The following is a 13783-nucleotide window of genomic DNA, read 5'->3' as shown; positions in this document are numbered from 1 at the left end:
TGATAGTAGCGGGCAACAGTAAGCGAGGAGAGTCTTTTATTTTGGGATGGTCCGCCAACCTCCTCGCCTCTACTGGCGGACCGGGAGGTTTAAACGGACCGGGCATTTGGCGAGGAAATGACCTGGAGAACCACAATAAATGCACAGGCGGGCAGAGATGCGCCGCTGGCGTTCCTCTGGTGTCAGGCGAGTTCGTCCCACTTGCATGGGTTCTGACTCCTGCGAAACTCGGGGCGGAGAAAACGCCCAAGCGGGAGCGGAGCCACCGAGGTGTTTAAACGGTTGGCTCCTACGACCCCGATCTATAGTGCGGGACCGGATCCTGTGATCAAGTCGAATGGTCTGGCTAATTAGTTCCTCTAGTGTTCTTGGTTCATCACAAGTGGCCAACTCATCCTTAATATTTTCGTTTAGCGCGTTATAAAAAGCGCTCTTAAGTGCGGCTGGATTCCAGCCCGTAGCTGCAGCCTTAATGCGGAAATCGACGGAGAAATCCGCCACAGTTCTATTTCCCTGTTTAATATTCCATAGCTCTCTGGAATTAAATGACTTGTCTGTATCTTGACTAAACACTTGTCTGAATTCCTTTATGAACACATCGAAAGAACAACCATAGTGTGCCGGATCCGGGAATCGAGCTTCGGCCCATAACAAAGCTCGGTCCGACAGCAAGGACAGGACGTATGCGATCTTGGAACTATCGTAAGAAAAACTTCTCGGGGAGTGATTGAAGGTGATGGAGCATTGCAGGAGAAAACCATTGCATTTGCTCAGCTCACCTGTGAATCGTTCGGGCATGGGTGGACGGACTTCAGAAACCGTGGGCTGGATTACTGGAGCTGGATCAGGAGCTGGAGCGGGATCTGGATCTGGAGAAGTCTGAGGGGTAGAACCTCGAAGATAGCGGGTTAGTTCAGACAACTGTTGGTTTGTTTCGGTTTGGATTCTGCTTAGCTCTCTTAAGGCATGTTCATGGGTTTGTAATAATGATTGCTGTTCTGATAATGCTCTCCGGATTGCGTCTGCTGGGCTGATTTGTAGGCCTGAGTGTTCTGTCATGATGGGTTAAAGGTTTCTAGCCCACATGCAGAACACAAGACAGGAGAGTAGGAATCAGTTAAAGTGATTTATTAAGGTACACAATTATCAGAGTGTGGGAAGGTGGTCTGGTCCAGGGAATCAACTGTAACGGGCAGCAGTGGTTCACTGCGAGGGGAAAAAGCAGACTGGTGAGTTCAGGGGTCGTGGGAATATGGAAAACTCAGATGTAACACAGGTTGATCTTACTTGGTGGTGGTTGGATCTGAATCTTGGAGGGTAACTGAGTATGTCCAGGGTCTCGGTCTCTTAGTGGGTCCAGGAACAAACGGAGGAGTGCGGCGGAGAACGGACAGGTAGGCTCGGGTGCAACGGGAACACAGCGGAGTGGTTCGACCGCCAGCCGTGGGGTCCAGGAGATACTTGCAAAAACAACGGAGAGGTGAGTCTGGGAACTCGGGCGACCAGTGGGTATCTTCCACGGCGTCACGAGGGAGGTTCTGAAACCAGGAAAGCTGCCAGGCTCTGGTCCACGGGTCCAGAGTGTCAAAGGGATCACCTGAAGGCAACAGAGGAACACAAAGAGAATCACTAGAAGGCTCAAGGCAACGAGGAACACAGAGACAGGGCTCAAGGGGGCTCAGAGGTACCGTGACTGGCAAACACTCAGGCGACGCTGGACTGGCGGTCAACTCCTTAAGTAGGCTCCGCTGATGAGGGTAATTGATGACAGCTGTGGATGATGATGATACCACCGCACTCCAACCGGAACCTGTCGCCATCTGGTGGTAAAGGCACACAGGAAAAACCCCACCAAGAGAACCAGAGAACCCCGGAACATAACAATAAGAGCTCGATTAGGATAAATATAAAAGAAAATTGGTTGAAATGTACCCTCGCAAAAGTATACACATCACTTTAGCTTTTTCATGTTTTCACTCTTAAAATCCCAATTAAATCCCAACGGATGTTTTTGGTTTATGTGATAGATTGACACAAGGTAGCGCACAACTGCGATGTATAAAAAGAGCTATTTAAAGTTTTTTTGTTGTTTTTTTTATGTTTGTAATTTGGCATCGTGGGTCATAGCACATACACGAGGTAATTGACAGCGCTAAGACCCTCCTCCTGGCTCTGATTGGTTGTTTCTGATGAAGCGGTATGCTTCTGCAGATGGCAGCAGGATATCAGGGAGAAGGCATAGGAACTTGATTTTTTTTTGCAAACAAACTGTTTTAACAAATAAATAAGAAAACTTTTCTCATTTTTAAAAAAATAAAAGTTACATAATGCAGCTTTAATCTGGAAAGATTTAGCCATTTGTTGACCTAAAACTTCCACATTACAGCATCAAAATTCCTCCACTCTATCCATATATGAAAGCACAAAAAGGTCAGAATTAAACATTACGTCCTATTTTTTCCTTTTTTTTTTTTTTTCAAACCAGTCATGATCAGAGCCGCCTTGTCTCGTGCTGAAGCAGCAAACATTAACTCCTGCTCATCTTCGTCTCTTCTCAGGTCTGGTGTTTGTCCGGCGACGCGGAGAGTCAGATAAACCGAACGGTGGACGGTTCCGTTCTGTCCATCCTGCTGACGGGTCTGCTCCCTGACGTCCAGTACACGGTGGCGGTGGCTGCTGTCACCAGTCTGGGTGTGGGCGCTCTGAGTCTGCCTGTCAGCCTGCTTGTCGGTGAGTCACTCAAACCGTTTCAGCCGCCACGCTCTGCAGAATATGGCAGGACGCACTCCCAGCAGGCTGAGCTTACCCCGGGTGAAAGCCGTCCTCCGAGTGTTGTTGAGCGGGTTAAAAACAGGGCGGTGTTGCGATTATCACTCTTCTCGGGGGCTGTGAAAGATGTTAGTCGAGAATTCAAACTGAGAAAAAGAAAAAAAGATCTTTTTATATCTGAAGCAGTAGCCTCGTGTTTACTTGATGTTTTCCTTCAAATTCTTCCAAACATGGCGTGTTCACAAATTAGGGAGATGGATATATATGCGGAGCAGCTCTGGGTGTTTGTTTGCAGGCGCTGGAAACTGGAGTGACAAAATCTGACTGACAACTTCTGGCAGACTGCAAAATAACTCCAGTGACACATCCCTCGACATGCCAATCAGAAGCATTTTATACAGTTATCATCGTGGAGAAGTATTTAGATATTCCAGTTATGAGTATTCTGTGGGGTTTATGCTGGACTTCCAACGTCTCCAACATGTTTGTCATGTTACGAAGGAGAATATGATACATTATTTAAAGACCTATTATGGTAATGTGCTTCCACTTTTAGTTCATTCTTAAACTAAACAGAAACATTAACTGACTTTTTTTGATTTGACAATATTTACTCACTTTACTTTACTAAAAGGTTCTTCAAATCATCAGAGAATGATTAAATAAGGTGGTATGAATAAAGATGTTTACTGCAGATGAGCACAAAGCCTATTTGTTTTCTTCTTTTTAGTATTAATTTCTGATTAAAAATGTAAGTCAGATTAGCACATTTCAGAAATAAAGCAGTTCAAGGTTCTTTACATGATAAAAACGTACAATAACCAACTACGAAACAAGCATTAAGCATTATATTTTGTCAAATGCCAACATTAAATTCATCAAGAATAATAATCACCATAATCAACGTTCCAGTTGTTATGACTCAAAGGCAACTCTAAACAGACACATTTTAAACTTTGATTGTGTTTCGGCTGTTTTGCAGTTTTCTGGAGGTTTGTCAAAGATTTGTGTTTCATTCTCTTTTTGAAATCTATTTCTATGAAACAAAAAAAACCCTTAAACTTATGTAAAGTATTTTTTCTGTGAAACATGAAACAGAAAACCATTTAGGTTGGATTCTTTTGCTTCTAAACCTGAAAATGATCCATTCATATTAAAGCCAGGAATCAGTCAAACCACCACATATATCACGTTTTAATTCATCCTAATATTTTCTTCAAACTGTAAATCTTCTGACTCTCCTGAGAGATTTTTAAGTTAAATTGCTTTAATTTGTCTTCTGAAGTTTTCCAGGAAGCTTAATATTTCAGGCAGTGTGTAAAACCTGCCACAAAGTGTACAGTGTAATTTTGGGAAGTCTAACCATTGCTTAGGATGAATGTGAGCAATTTGCATTCTGCTATGAAACCATATCTTTTGCTCCGTACCTTTCCATCCAGCTGTCACTGAGTTGTCTAGCTGTCTGTCTGTCATGCAGTGTTTCCTCTGTCAGTGTGTTAGGAGAGAGTAGAGGTTGTGTGGAAGCATGCAGAGGTCTGAATGTGTGGCGTGATAATAATGTTGAAATATCTGTTTAGTTAAACTTCTACTTCCCTCTATTGGCACACCGTGTAAAGATGTGTAAACAGCTATAAGGAATAATTTTTTTTCTTCTGTAGCAGTGGTGTAAACTCCCACACCAAAAAACAAAAACAACAAAATAAAGTATCCATTTTGCAAGGAACAAAAACTCCCAGGAGAAAATAATTGTTTTAGCAAAAACTACCAGTGCATAAACTTTTAAACCTTAAAGAATATTGCTGAAACATTTGATCTTTTTTTTACTTTTAATCTGTTCACAATCCATAGATTCCTGTTTCCTGGAATCTATGGATATAAATATTGATTACTTTGCAAATGTTTTAGCCAAAGCTCTCTAGATTGGACGTGTTTCTCCTGCCGTCTCACACAGTGAGGACGACGGTAAGGTAAGTGAAAGACATTAGAGAAATGCAGGGAAAGGAGTGGCCTGCTGAGATTACCATAGCAACCATTAGATGCTATCTACATGCTAACCAGATTTTTTGGGAAGCATGAAAGGAAACAGATAACACCAGTCAGAGCAGATAACAGACCCTCTGAGATCGCAACTATTAATGCAAATTCACTCATCATTGAGTGAAGCTCATCATTTTAAGCAGAGTTTTCACAAAAAATGTCTGAAAAAGTCAAAAGTCTTTGACTTTTCAAAAAGTTTTGACTTTACAAACTCTGAAAATTTCCACAAGTTTGAAATTTTTGACTTTTTCAAACTTTTTTCCTGGAAAGTTTCAGTTTCTTTCTGGCAAATTTTTGAACTTACAAATGTCCTCGAAATTTCTAAGCTTCGAATTGCTTTTGTTTTTCTCTGAGATAAATCTAAAAATGTCAAATTTTTCTGGGCTGAAAAATTTCTCTTTGTTTTTTTTCTATAATGGCCCTGATATGCTTCCCTCAATACGCAAGCAGAAGAACATCTTAGATTAAATCTTAACAAAATTTCTTAAGATGTTCTGTAGAATAAGTTCAACCTTATTTCTGCCTAACTGTGATAATGAAGAGAAAATTCTCCACAAATCAATGCCACTTACTATATCCCCCTGCGTCTCTTTAACTGTTTATTTTATTGTTATTTATTTTCATATTTAATTGAATGGCTTATCAAACTTAATAGAATACTGCTTTGCTCAGTCCTACCATTTTATTTTAGTATATGGAATGGAAAAATAAACCAAACCTTTGAGAGAAATTACTTCATGGCATATAACCAGAGTCACCCTGAGCATTGAAAATATATTTCCATGATTGGTCTCTGATTTGGGGCTTCTCCTCAGTCTTTATTAGTTCTTAGAAACCCAGAGCTTCTTACAGCCATAGGCTGATGGAGTGTTACATCCATTCCCGCCTCTATGTTGATTAATTGGATTTCAGTAGACGGGCTGTGGGAAGGCGCAGAAATCATCATTCCAGTCAAAGTCCAGACACATTGTATTCTGCGGTTGTCACCATCCAGAGTAACAAGGACGCTGCCACCGCTGCTGCTACAAAGGGACGCGGCGGCTGAATTTTTGAAAAGCCATTACGTCTCAAATCTCACATGCAGGTGCATCTCGGCAAATTAAACAAACGCATTTTCTCTGTAATGAAATCGAAAAGCTGAACTTGCATATTGCAGATGTTCGTCTCACACAGATTCGTGTGTTTCAAACTGAAACCCGAAATTCGGTTTCTCGGAAAAATGAGAACATCAGTGATTTTTAGGACAGAGATGTTAGACGGCTGGCTTCAGTCAGCAGCCCAGCAGACGCTTACTGACACAGTTTTCAACCAAGATGAGCTACAGAAGGTCATTGATGAAGAATCTGGCTGTTACTGCATCCAAGCATATTTATGGAAAGCTAAGTGGAAGGAAGAGTCCAGCAGGAAAATGTGCCCTAGCAACAATCACAGCTGTAACTTAGAGAGGACTGTCAAGCAAAATCTGTTGAACTCAGCAGAACCATTGACTCCATGCCACGCCGCATTGATGCAGTGATTTATGCAAAAGAACTTATGTAAACATATCATGAATGTTTACAGAAATAAATATAAGAAGCCTGACATTTCTGTTTGAAACATTTCTTTTTTTTTAAATAATCTAATGTCAAATTTTTATTTTATGAGACAATGGATCTTGGATTTTTTTATTATTCTTTTGTACAAGGATTAGAAAGCTTGTAATCTCGCACTCCATGTGTAATGAATCTATGGAATATGCGAATTTCACTTTCTGAAATGGATTACAAGAAATATTGTCCTTTTTTACAATATTCTAATTTATTGATATGGACCAGTGTACAGTAGCAAGTAGGTCGGTAAAATCAATATGTACAGCTCTGAAAAATGAAGAGTCCACTGCACTGAACCCCATTGAAAACCTCCTGGTTATTCCACCAAATATTGATTTCTGAACTCTTCCTGAGTTAAACAGAGAAACATTAACTTTTTCGATATTTTGACCATTTCTCATTTTCTGCAAATAAATACAAAATTCTTGCTTGGGATTTCTGGGACATGTCGTTGTTTTGCTTCCTTGGTTAAAATAGAATAGCTGCATTAATGATGCTACTGCAAATGTTCTCTTAAGGTATATTCATCTGGAACACGATGTATTTTCTCTACAATTAGCTTGTATTGTATTTAGATGTGCGGACAGGTTCTTTAAAGCTGGAGATGCTTGTGCTTCGTGGCACCAGAGGTGAATAAACTCAAACAAACAGTGGACACATTCTGCACATCGTGTTTTCAGCTCAAGGTCTGGTGTGAAAACAGATTTAGAGACTTGTCTGCGACTTTGTGGCCTTATATATTTGTTTTTATTGTTGTTGTTTTTCTTTTATACCAATCTGACAGGGATCAGGAGGTAGAATAGAGCGTCCAATGTGATTCTGGCCAATTTTATTCCCAACATCAACTGCTGTCATCAAGACATGTCAGAGATGTTGCGTTTATTTATTTGTTTTATCTCCACTGGTTAAGGTGTTTCGGCTTTCCGTTGTGCCTTCGTCACCGTCAACTTTGACATTTATTTTTATGTTAGAGAAGTTTGATCATTCCTAGCTGCTGCTGCTGCTATTTCCTTGCTCTCTTTTCTACAAAGACAACTGAGAGAGAAAACTTTATCCAAAGCCTTTAGTGCTTAAAGCCTGTCTAACTTAAATAACACAATGTTAAATCAGGGTTTAATCTTTGCAGTCCTTTAACACAGTCTTTCTCAAACTGTGGTCTCTCACACTCATTGAGAGGGTCACCCTTGGTGACCCATGTAAACTTTCACGTAAACAACCGTTTATTTGCGGTGAAGCGAGTTCAAAGTGCGATGCTACAGTTAGCTGACAGAAGCATTGTGTGATAATAATGGCTAAATGGCTTAAGACTGTGTCACCGAAAAGAAAACGGTGGAAAGTTTGTCAGGGTGAGCTGCAGAGCTTTGGTTTTTGAACACTTGTTACGATACAAAATATTTGTTTTTCCCAAAGCAACTCAAGTCTATTTTTCTTTTATTATGCTTCAAAATTACAAACATTATTAGAGGATAACAACAGTTGTAGCAAAGTTGTTTTTTTTTTTTTTTTGGTTTCATGTAGGCTTTAAAATGTTGTGTTATTATGGGGGCAACTTCAAATTAGGTGCTCCATGAGTGTTTGTTAAAAGGGGTAAGTGGTCCTCGGCCTGAATAAGTTTGAGAAACACTGCTTTAACGCAATAAATACAAAACTTCACTATTTAATTATTTCTGACTTTTAATGTAAACCCTGCAAAATTAAAAACGTATGGAAGTGGATGGAAGGATGAAATTCAAGACAATCTGACATGTATTAAACTCAGGGAAAGTAAATATGTGTCCACATTTAAGATAATGCTAGAACCAGAACCAAACATGGAGAAGCAGCATTCAGCTTCTACGCACCACAAATCTGGAACAAACTTCCAGAAAACTGCAAAGATGCTGAAACATCTGCTTAAGCTTAATCAAGGATCAAACCCCAGACTTGTCTTTGATTAGTAGTAAGTGTGGGACATTGAACCACACTTAGTCACGCTCCTAAAATAGCGGCCTAAGTCATTTTTTGTCAAAAGTGATTTTTTTTTCTTTGCCTAAATCATCTTTTGGCAATAAATGACTGAATTGCATTGAGGATTTTATTTTATGCAAAAGTAACAATATTTGCTTGAAGATTTTGATTATGGTATTTGACAAAATGTAACGTTTGGTGTTTCACAATCGGTTACTATATTCTGTTCATATGGTGTAAAGCACTTTGAACTGCCCTGTTGCTGATGTGTGCTACACTTGTAAACTTGACTTGACTAAAAATCATAAAACCAAATTCCAGACGGTGTAGGAAACCCATCTATTCAAAGCAAAACCCAAAGTCTAAACTACTGTAAACCTTTAATATTCAGCGGTTTGACCTTGTGTTTGTGTTTTTGTATTTTTGTTGTTTTTCAGCTCAACAACCGGTGGAGGTTCTGAAGAAAGGCGGCGAGCTCAGCTTGGCGGAGCAAATCGCCAGCGTTATCCGCCAGCCGGCCTTCATCGCGGGGCTTGGCGTGGCCGCCTGGCTGGTTCTGATGGGCTCCGGCGGACTGCTGTACTGCCGGCACCGCAGGAGGAAGCAGCTGGGCCACTACACCACATCCTTCGCGTACACGCCAGCAGGTGAGGCAGCCAGAACGGTACCTGTTCCGTTTCTGACAAGCAAAAATGGCTACCCGGCGTCATCAATCCACTCCTCAAAGTCGCCACATCCGACAAAACGGGACGAGACGCGGGAAAAAAAACAGATTCAGCAGTTCACAGTTTGTTTTTGCTCAACCCGGTGACAGTGACAAACTTCCTGACGCACCTCTGGGGATGGGGGGAACGTCTTGTATGGTGATGAATGCTTTCAATTTCAGTTGTGTGCTTTTGCAAAAAACAAATCCTGCACTTTAATCTCATCCACAGTTCATTTAAATGTATTTATTATCCGAGCTCGCTAGCTTGCGCGACTGAAGGCAGCGGAGAATGAAACGGCAGCGGTACAGATTTAGAACAAAGCCTAGGGGTGTATGAGTGAAAACACATCGTTTGTTTACTTCCTAATGCATTCAGAAGCACATGTAGTTTGGTTTTATGTGTTATATTATTGTGATTTAGATTATCTCATGATTGTGTCAGTTTGCGTCGCCGCCTCCCTTTTGTTGCAGGCGTGCTTTAATGTGAATCCATCCATTGTGTGTGTCTGAGTGTATTTAGGTCAGAAGTGTGTTTTCATAGAAATTAATTCAAACCTGCCTTTAGTTGAATGTACTGTGAGGTGTAATGATACAGGGCTACAGACTCTAAACACACATGTTCTCTTTAGAGTCTTTGAAGGACAGAAAAAAAAGAGAGATGTCTTAAGGCAAAAGCTTTCTCTTCTCCGCTGTCAAACATGATTTATATTCTAGCTCTTTTTCTTTTCCTTTTTGCAGTTGGCTTTGCTCACAGTGAAGGATCTGGAATCATCAATGGAGGGTAAACTCTTCTTTAAGGTTTGATTCACATGATAAGAGACACTCTGGGTTTAATAGAAACAGCGCTAATACGTTCTCACCTTTCACTCCCTCAAGGCCTGGCTTGTTGGGGTCAAATATGGGCAATTACCCCTGGCTGGCGGACTCCTGGCCCACTCCGAACCTCACTCACAGCAAAGACTTCGTCAACTGCTGCTCTGGAAAACTGGACTCAGAAAGATATTATAACTGTAAGAGCCCTCGGAAGCTGAATATGCAGGTGAATAGGAGCACAGAGGGCTGCAGCCGAGAGTATAACTTGTTTGTTTGTTTGTTTTTTCCCTCCGGTCCAGCCGTCGGGATCATCAACTACCCCAGTCAGACGGAGAAGCGCAGCACGGCGTCCAACGACAGTCCCATTTACAGCACCATCAACACGGCGGCCGAGGACGACCTGCTGTCTTACTACGACACCTACTCTAGCGTGCCCTTCAACCAGGGTCCAGACCCCTACAGCAGCAACCCAGTGCTGTCCAGTGCTGGGATTCTGGGTCTGGAGCAGGACCTGGACCGCTGGACCATCCAGTCTGGCCAGTCGGGGTCAGAATATGCCAAACTCCAGTACACCAAGAAAAGCAACGGTCAGTAACTTCCCCAATACAAACTCTTTGTTTTGTTGCACTGAAAGCGGCAGTAGGTAACTTTCAAAAAAATATGTTTTTACACGTTTTTTAAAAAGTGTTTCCATGTCCTGAAAATAAACTGTGAAAAAAAAATCAATGTTGTTAATACAGGCTGTCAGGTCCCTGTATGACCGGTGTCAGAGTCTGGTCCGCATTGCCGGCAGTAAGTCGGGCTCGTTTCCGGTGAGAGTTGGACTCCGCCAGGGCTGCCCTTTGTCACCGATTCTGTTCATCACTTTTATGGACAGAATTTCTAGGCGCAGCCAAGGTGTTGAGGGGATCCGTTTTGGTGGCCTTAGGATCTCGTCTCTGCTTTTTGCGGATGATGTGGTCCTACTGGCCTCATCAGGTCATGATCTGCAGCTCTCGCTGGAGCGGTTCACAGCCGAGTGTGAAGCGGCCGGAATGAGGATCAGTGCCTCCAAATCCGAGGCCATGGTCTTGAGCCGGAAAAGGGTAGAGTGCCTTCTCCGGGTCAGGGGGGGTGTCCTGCCCCAAGTGGAGGAGTTCAAGTATCTCGGGATCTTGTTCACGAATGAGGGAAGAAAGGAGCTGGAGATCGACAGGCGGATTGGCGCAGCGTCTGCCGTCAAGCGGGCGCTGTACCGGTCCATTGTGGTGAAGAGAGAGCTGAGCCAAAAAACAAAGCTCTCGATTTACCAGTCGATCTACGTTCCCACCCTCATCTATGGTCATGAGCTTTGGGTCATGACCGAAAGAACGAGATCGCGGATACAAGCGGCCGAAATGGGTTTTCTCCGTAGGGTGTCTGGGCTCTCCCTTAGAGATAGGGGGAGAAGCTCAGTCATCCGGGAGGGACTCAGAGTAGAGCCGCTGCTCCTTCACATCGAGAAGAGCCAGGAGAACAAGTAACAGTTTTGAAAAATTTAAAAAACATATTTTTGTAAAATTTACCTACCAAGATTTGAAAGTTTATTTTAAAATAAAAACTTTACTTGAGTAATTACAATGGGAAGTGTTCAACCCTATGTGGAAAAAGTACTTCACATCGTGAAGTTCGCGGACGACACAACGGTGGTGGGCCTCATCAGAGACGACAACGACCTGGACTACAGAGAGGAGGTGGAGCAGCTGGTGGACTGGTGCAGAGACAACAGCCTGATCCTGAACGTTGACAAGAGGAAGGAGATGATCGTCGACTTCAGGAAGAACTGGCCCAACCACGCTCCACTGCTCATCAACAGCTTGGCTGTGGAGGTGGTCAGCAGCACCAAAGTCCTGGGGGTGCACATCACAAACGACCTCACCTGGACTGTGAACACCACGTCTCTGGTCAAGAGGGCACAGAAATGTTTGTATTTCCTGCGGAGGATGAGAAGAGCACACCTGCCCCCGCCCGTCCTCAAGACGTTCTACAGAAGCACCATAGAGAGCATTCTGACCAGCTGCCTCTCTGTGTGGTGCGGAGGCTGCAGCGCCTCCGACTGGAAGAACGTGAGGAGAGTGGTGCGGACAGCAGAGAGGATCATCGGGGCCCCCCTTCCCTCCATCCAGGACATTTCATCCCAGCGCTGCGTGTCCCGAGGCCAAAACATCGTCAGTGACCCCTCACACCCCCACCATGGACTGTTCTCCCTGCTGCCCTCTGGAAAGAGGTTCCGCAGCATCCGGTACAGGTCCACCAGGTTCCGAAACAGCTTTTTCCCACTTGCCATCAGACTGCTGAACTCTTAACTGGACTGCACTCAAAAACTGGTCTCCACTTCATACCTTGCACATGTACATAGCTAAATAACTTCTATTCTACTGTCATTCCTGCACTTTATATTTTATATTCATATTTATATTCATATTTTATACTGTATTTTATTTTATTCTGGAGTAACCTCAAAACATTGTCCTGAGCCGTATGCAACGAAATTTCGTTCTGTATTCACCCTGTGCATGCAAAATGACAATAAAGTCAGTCTAAGTCATTTTCAAAAGTCTCCACTTTAGGAACAATTTAAAAAAAATGTTTGTTTTTCTCACCAAACTCTGAATTTGCTTGTGGACTGGAAATGTGTCCATAGCAGACCATCAATGTTATAAAATAAACAAAACTATCCTAGGAAATTTTTGTGGTAACCTGTGTCGGTTTTCAACCAGAGTAAGGGGTCTTGTCATCTTGATACAGGTGTCTTTTTTTTATTTCCCACTTTTTATGTTATTTTATTATTATTTATTAAATAGGGAAAAGTCCTGCTTGTTCCCCTCCTTCATGATTTGTAGTTAGTATGACTATATGCTCCTCCTAGACACAACTCTACACTGTCTCTGACCGTCATTTTGAAAGGAATTAATAACACAGAATTTGGTACAATCCGATTTATTTCTGTTTTTAAAACCCATCAATTTGTTGTGAGATCCACCGACTTTGTTACAACCTTTTGAAATGGTTTCGATCGATAGTTCGCTGGGTCTTCTGCCAGTCGAACATTTTCCCTGAGATGCTGCTGCTGCTGCTCTGATCTGTGAAAACTTGAGATGTCAGACAGGGAGCACACTGGACAAAAACAACGGGCAGAGTGAGGTGAAGCTCTCATCACCATTCAAAAAGAAAGAAAAGAAATCACCTGTTACAGAAAACGAGAGCTGCATCATCCTCCTGATCTATTCACATTTTGAACTAACAGCTGTGGGAGTGACCTTGAACGTGGCAAAAATAAACAGTTTCAAAATCGTCTTGTTCCAAGACTTTTTTTTTTTTGTTTAATATCCATTTCTTTTTCTCCAACCTTAAGTTAAGATGCTTTTCAAAAGCTCAAATGAACCTAAGTCGTTTTTATTCTTTATTTCCTCCCACTCACATCCACATGCAAACACTGAGTAATAACAGAAGTTGCCTTCAGAAATTCCTGGAAAAGCTTTTAACGCTGTGCAGAAACTCCTTAAAAAAAATCTAAAAAATTGTTTGGTTTATGCGCTTCAAACAGCTGCCAGTTCAATTTATGCAGCTTTTCATGCCGCCAATGAGTCCAATTCTCGTAATTTTCGCTTACGGAAACTTTCATGTTTGAGGATAAAATGAAACGAGGTCAGCTAAAGAGGGAAGCCATTAGAGAAGGACTGTTTTAAAATCCATATCTTGTTCATTTTTTGAGTGTTCATTTGTCAAGCTGGACATAAAGATAATAGCTATAACAATGATTCTACTGTAAAAATATGATACTAAAGATACTAAATGAGGCTCAACCTAAAAAAGAGAAAAATTACAAATAATAAAGACACATGAGATTAGTTAGAGTTTTGAGGACAGTAAATGTATTTATGAATAAGTTGTTAGTTCTTCC

General features: G+C 42.0%; 1 protein-coding gene and 1 long non-coding RNA gene across 3 annotated transcripts in view; one reads left to right on the top strand and one right to left on the bottom strand.

The window, feature by feature from the left end:
- LOC116708023 (roundabout homolog 2) overlaps window positions 1-13783 on the top strand; it is a 99469-nt gene that overhangs the window by 72206 nt on the left and 13480 nt on the right. For both annotated transcript variants that reach the window (XM_032545775.1, XM_032545776.1), the window contains 5 exons: window positions 2559-2730; window positions 8780-8989; window positions 9787-9829; window positions 9925-10058; window positions 10161-10448. In XM_032545775.1, coding sequence (XP_032401666.1) covers window positions 2559-2730; window positions 8780-8989; window positions 9787-9829; window positions 9925-10058; window positions 10161-10448 — 847 coding nt within the window. The remainder of the gene's footprint in view (window positions 1-2558; window positions 2731-8779; window positions 8990-9786; window positions 9830-9924; window positions 10059-10160; window positions 10449-13783) is intronic.
- Window positions 1113-1806, bottom strand: LOC116708025 (uncharacterized). The gene is made up of 3 exons (XR_004336592.1): window positions 1689-1806; window positions 1288-1597; window positions 1113-1206 (listed from the first exon to the last, which is right to left on the bottom strand). It is a non-coding gene; the product is annotated as an uncharacterized LOC116708025 (long non-coding RNA).

Source organism: Xiphophorus hellerii, chromosome 18 (genome assembly GCF_003331165.1).
Source record: "Xiphophorus hellerii strain 12219 chromosome 18, Xiphophorus_hellerii-4.1, whole genome shotgun sequence".
Taxonomy (NCBI): domain Eukaryota; kingdom Metazoa; phylum Chordata; class Actinopteri; order Cyprinodontiformes; family Poeciliidae; genus Xiphophorus; species Xiphophorus hellerii.
Note: the sequence above shows the minus strand (reverse complement) of the source record. Positions and strands in the feature narration are given on the sequence as shown.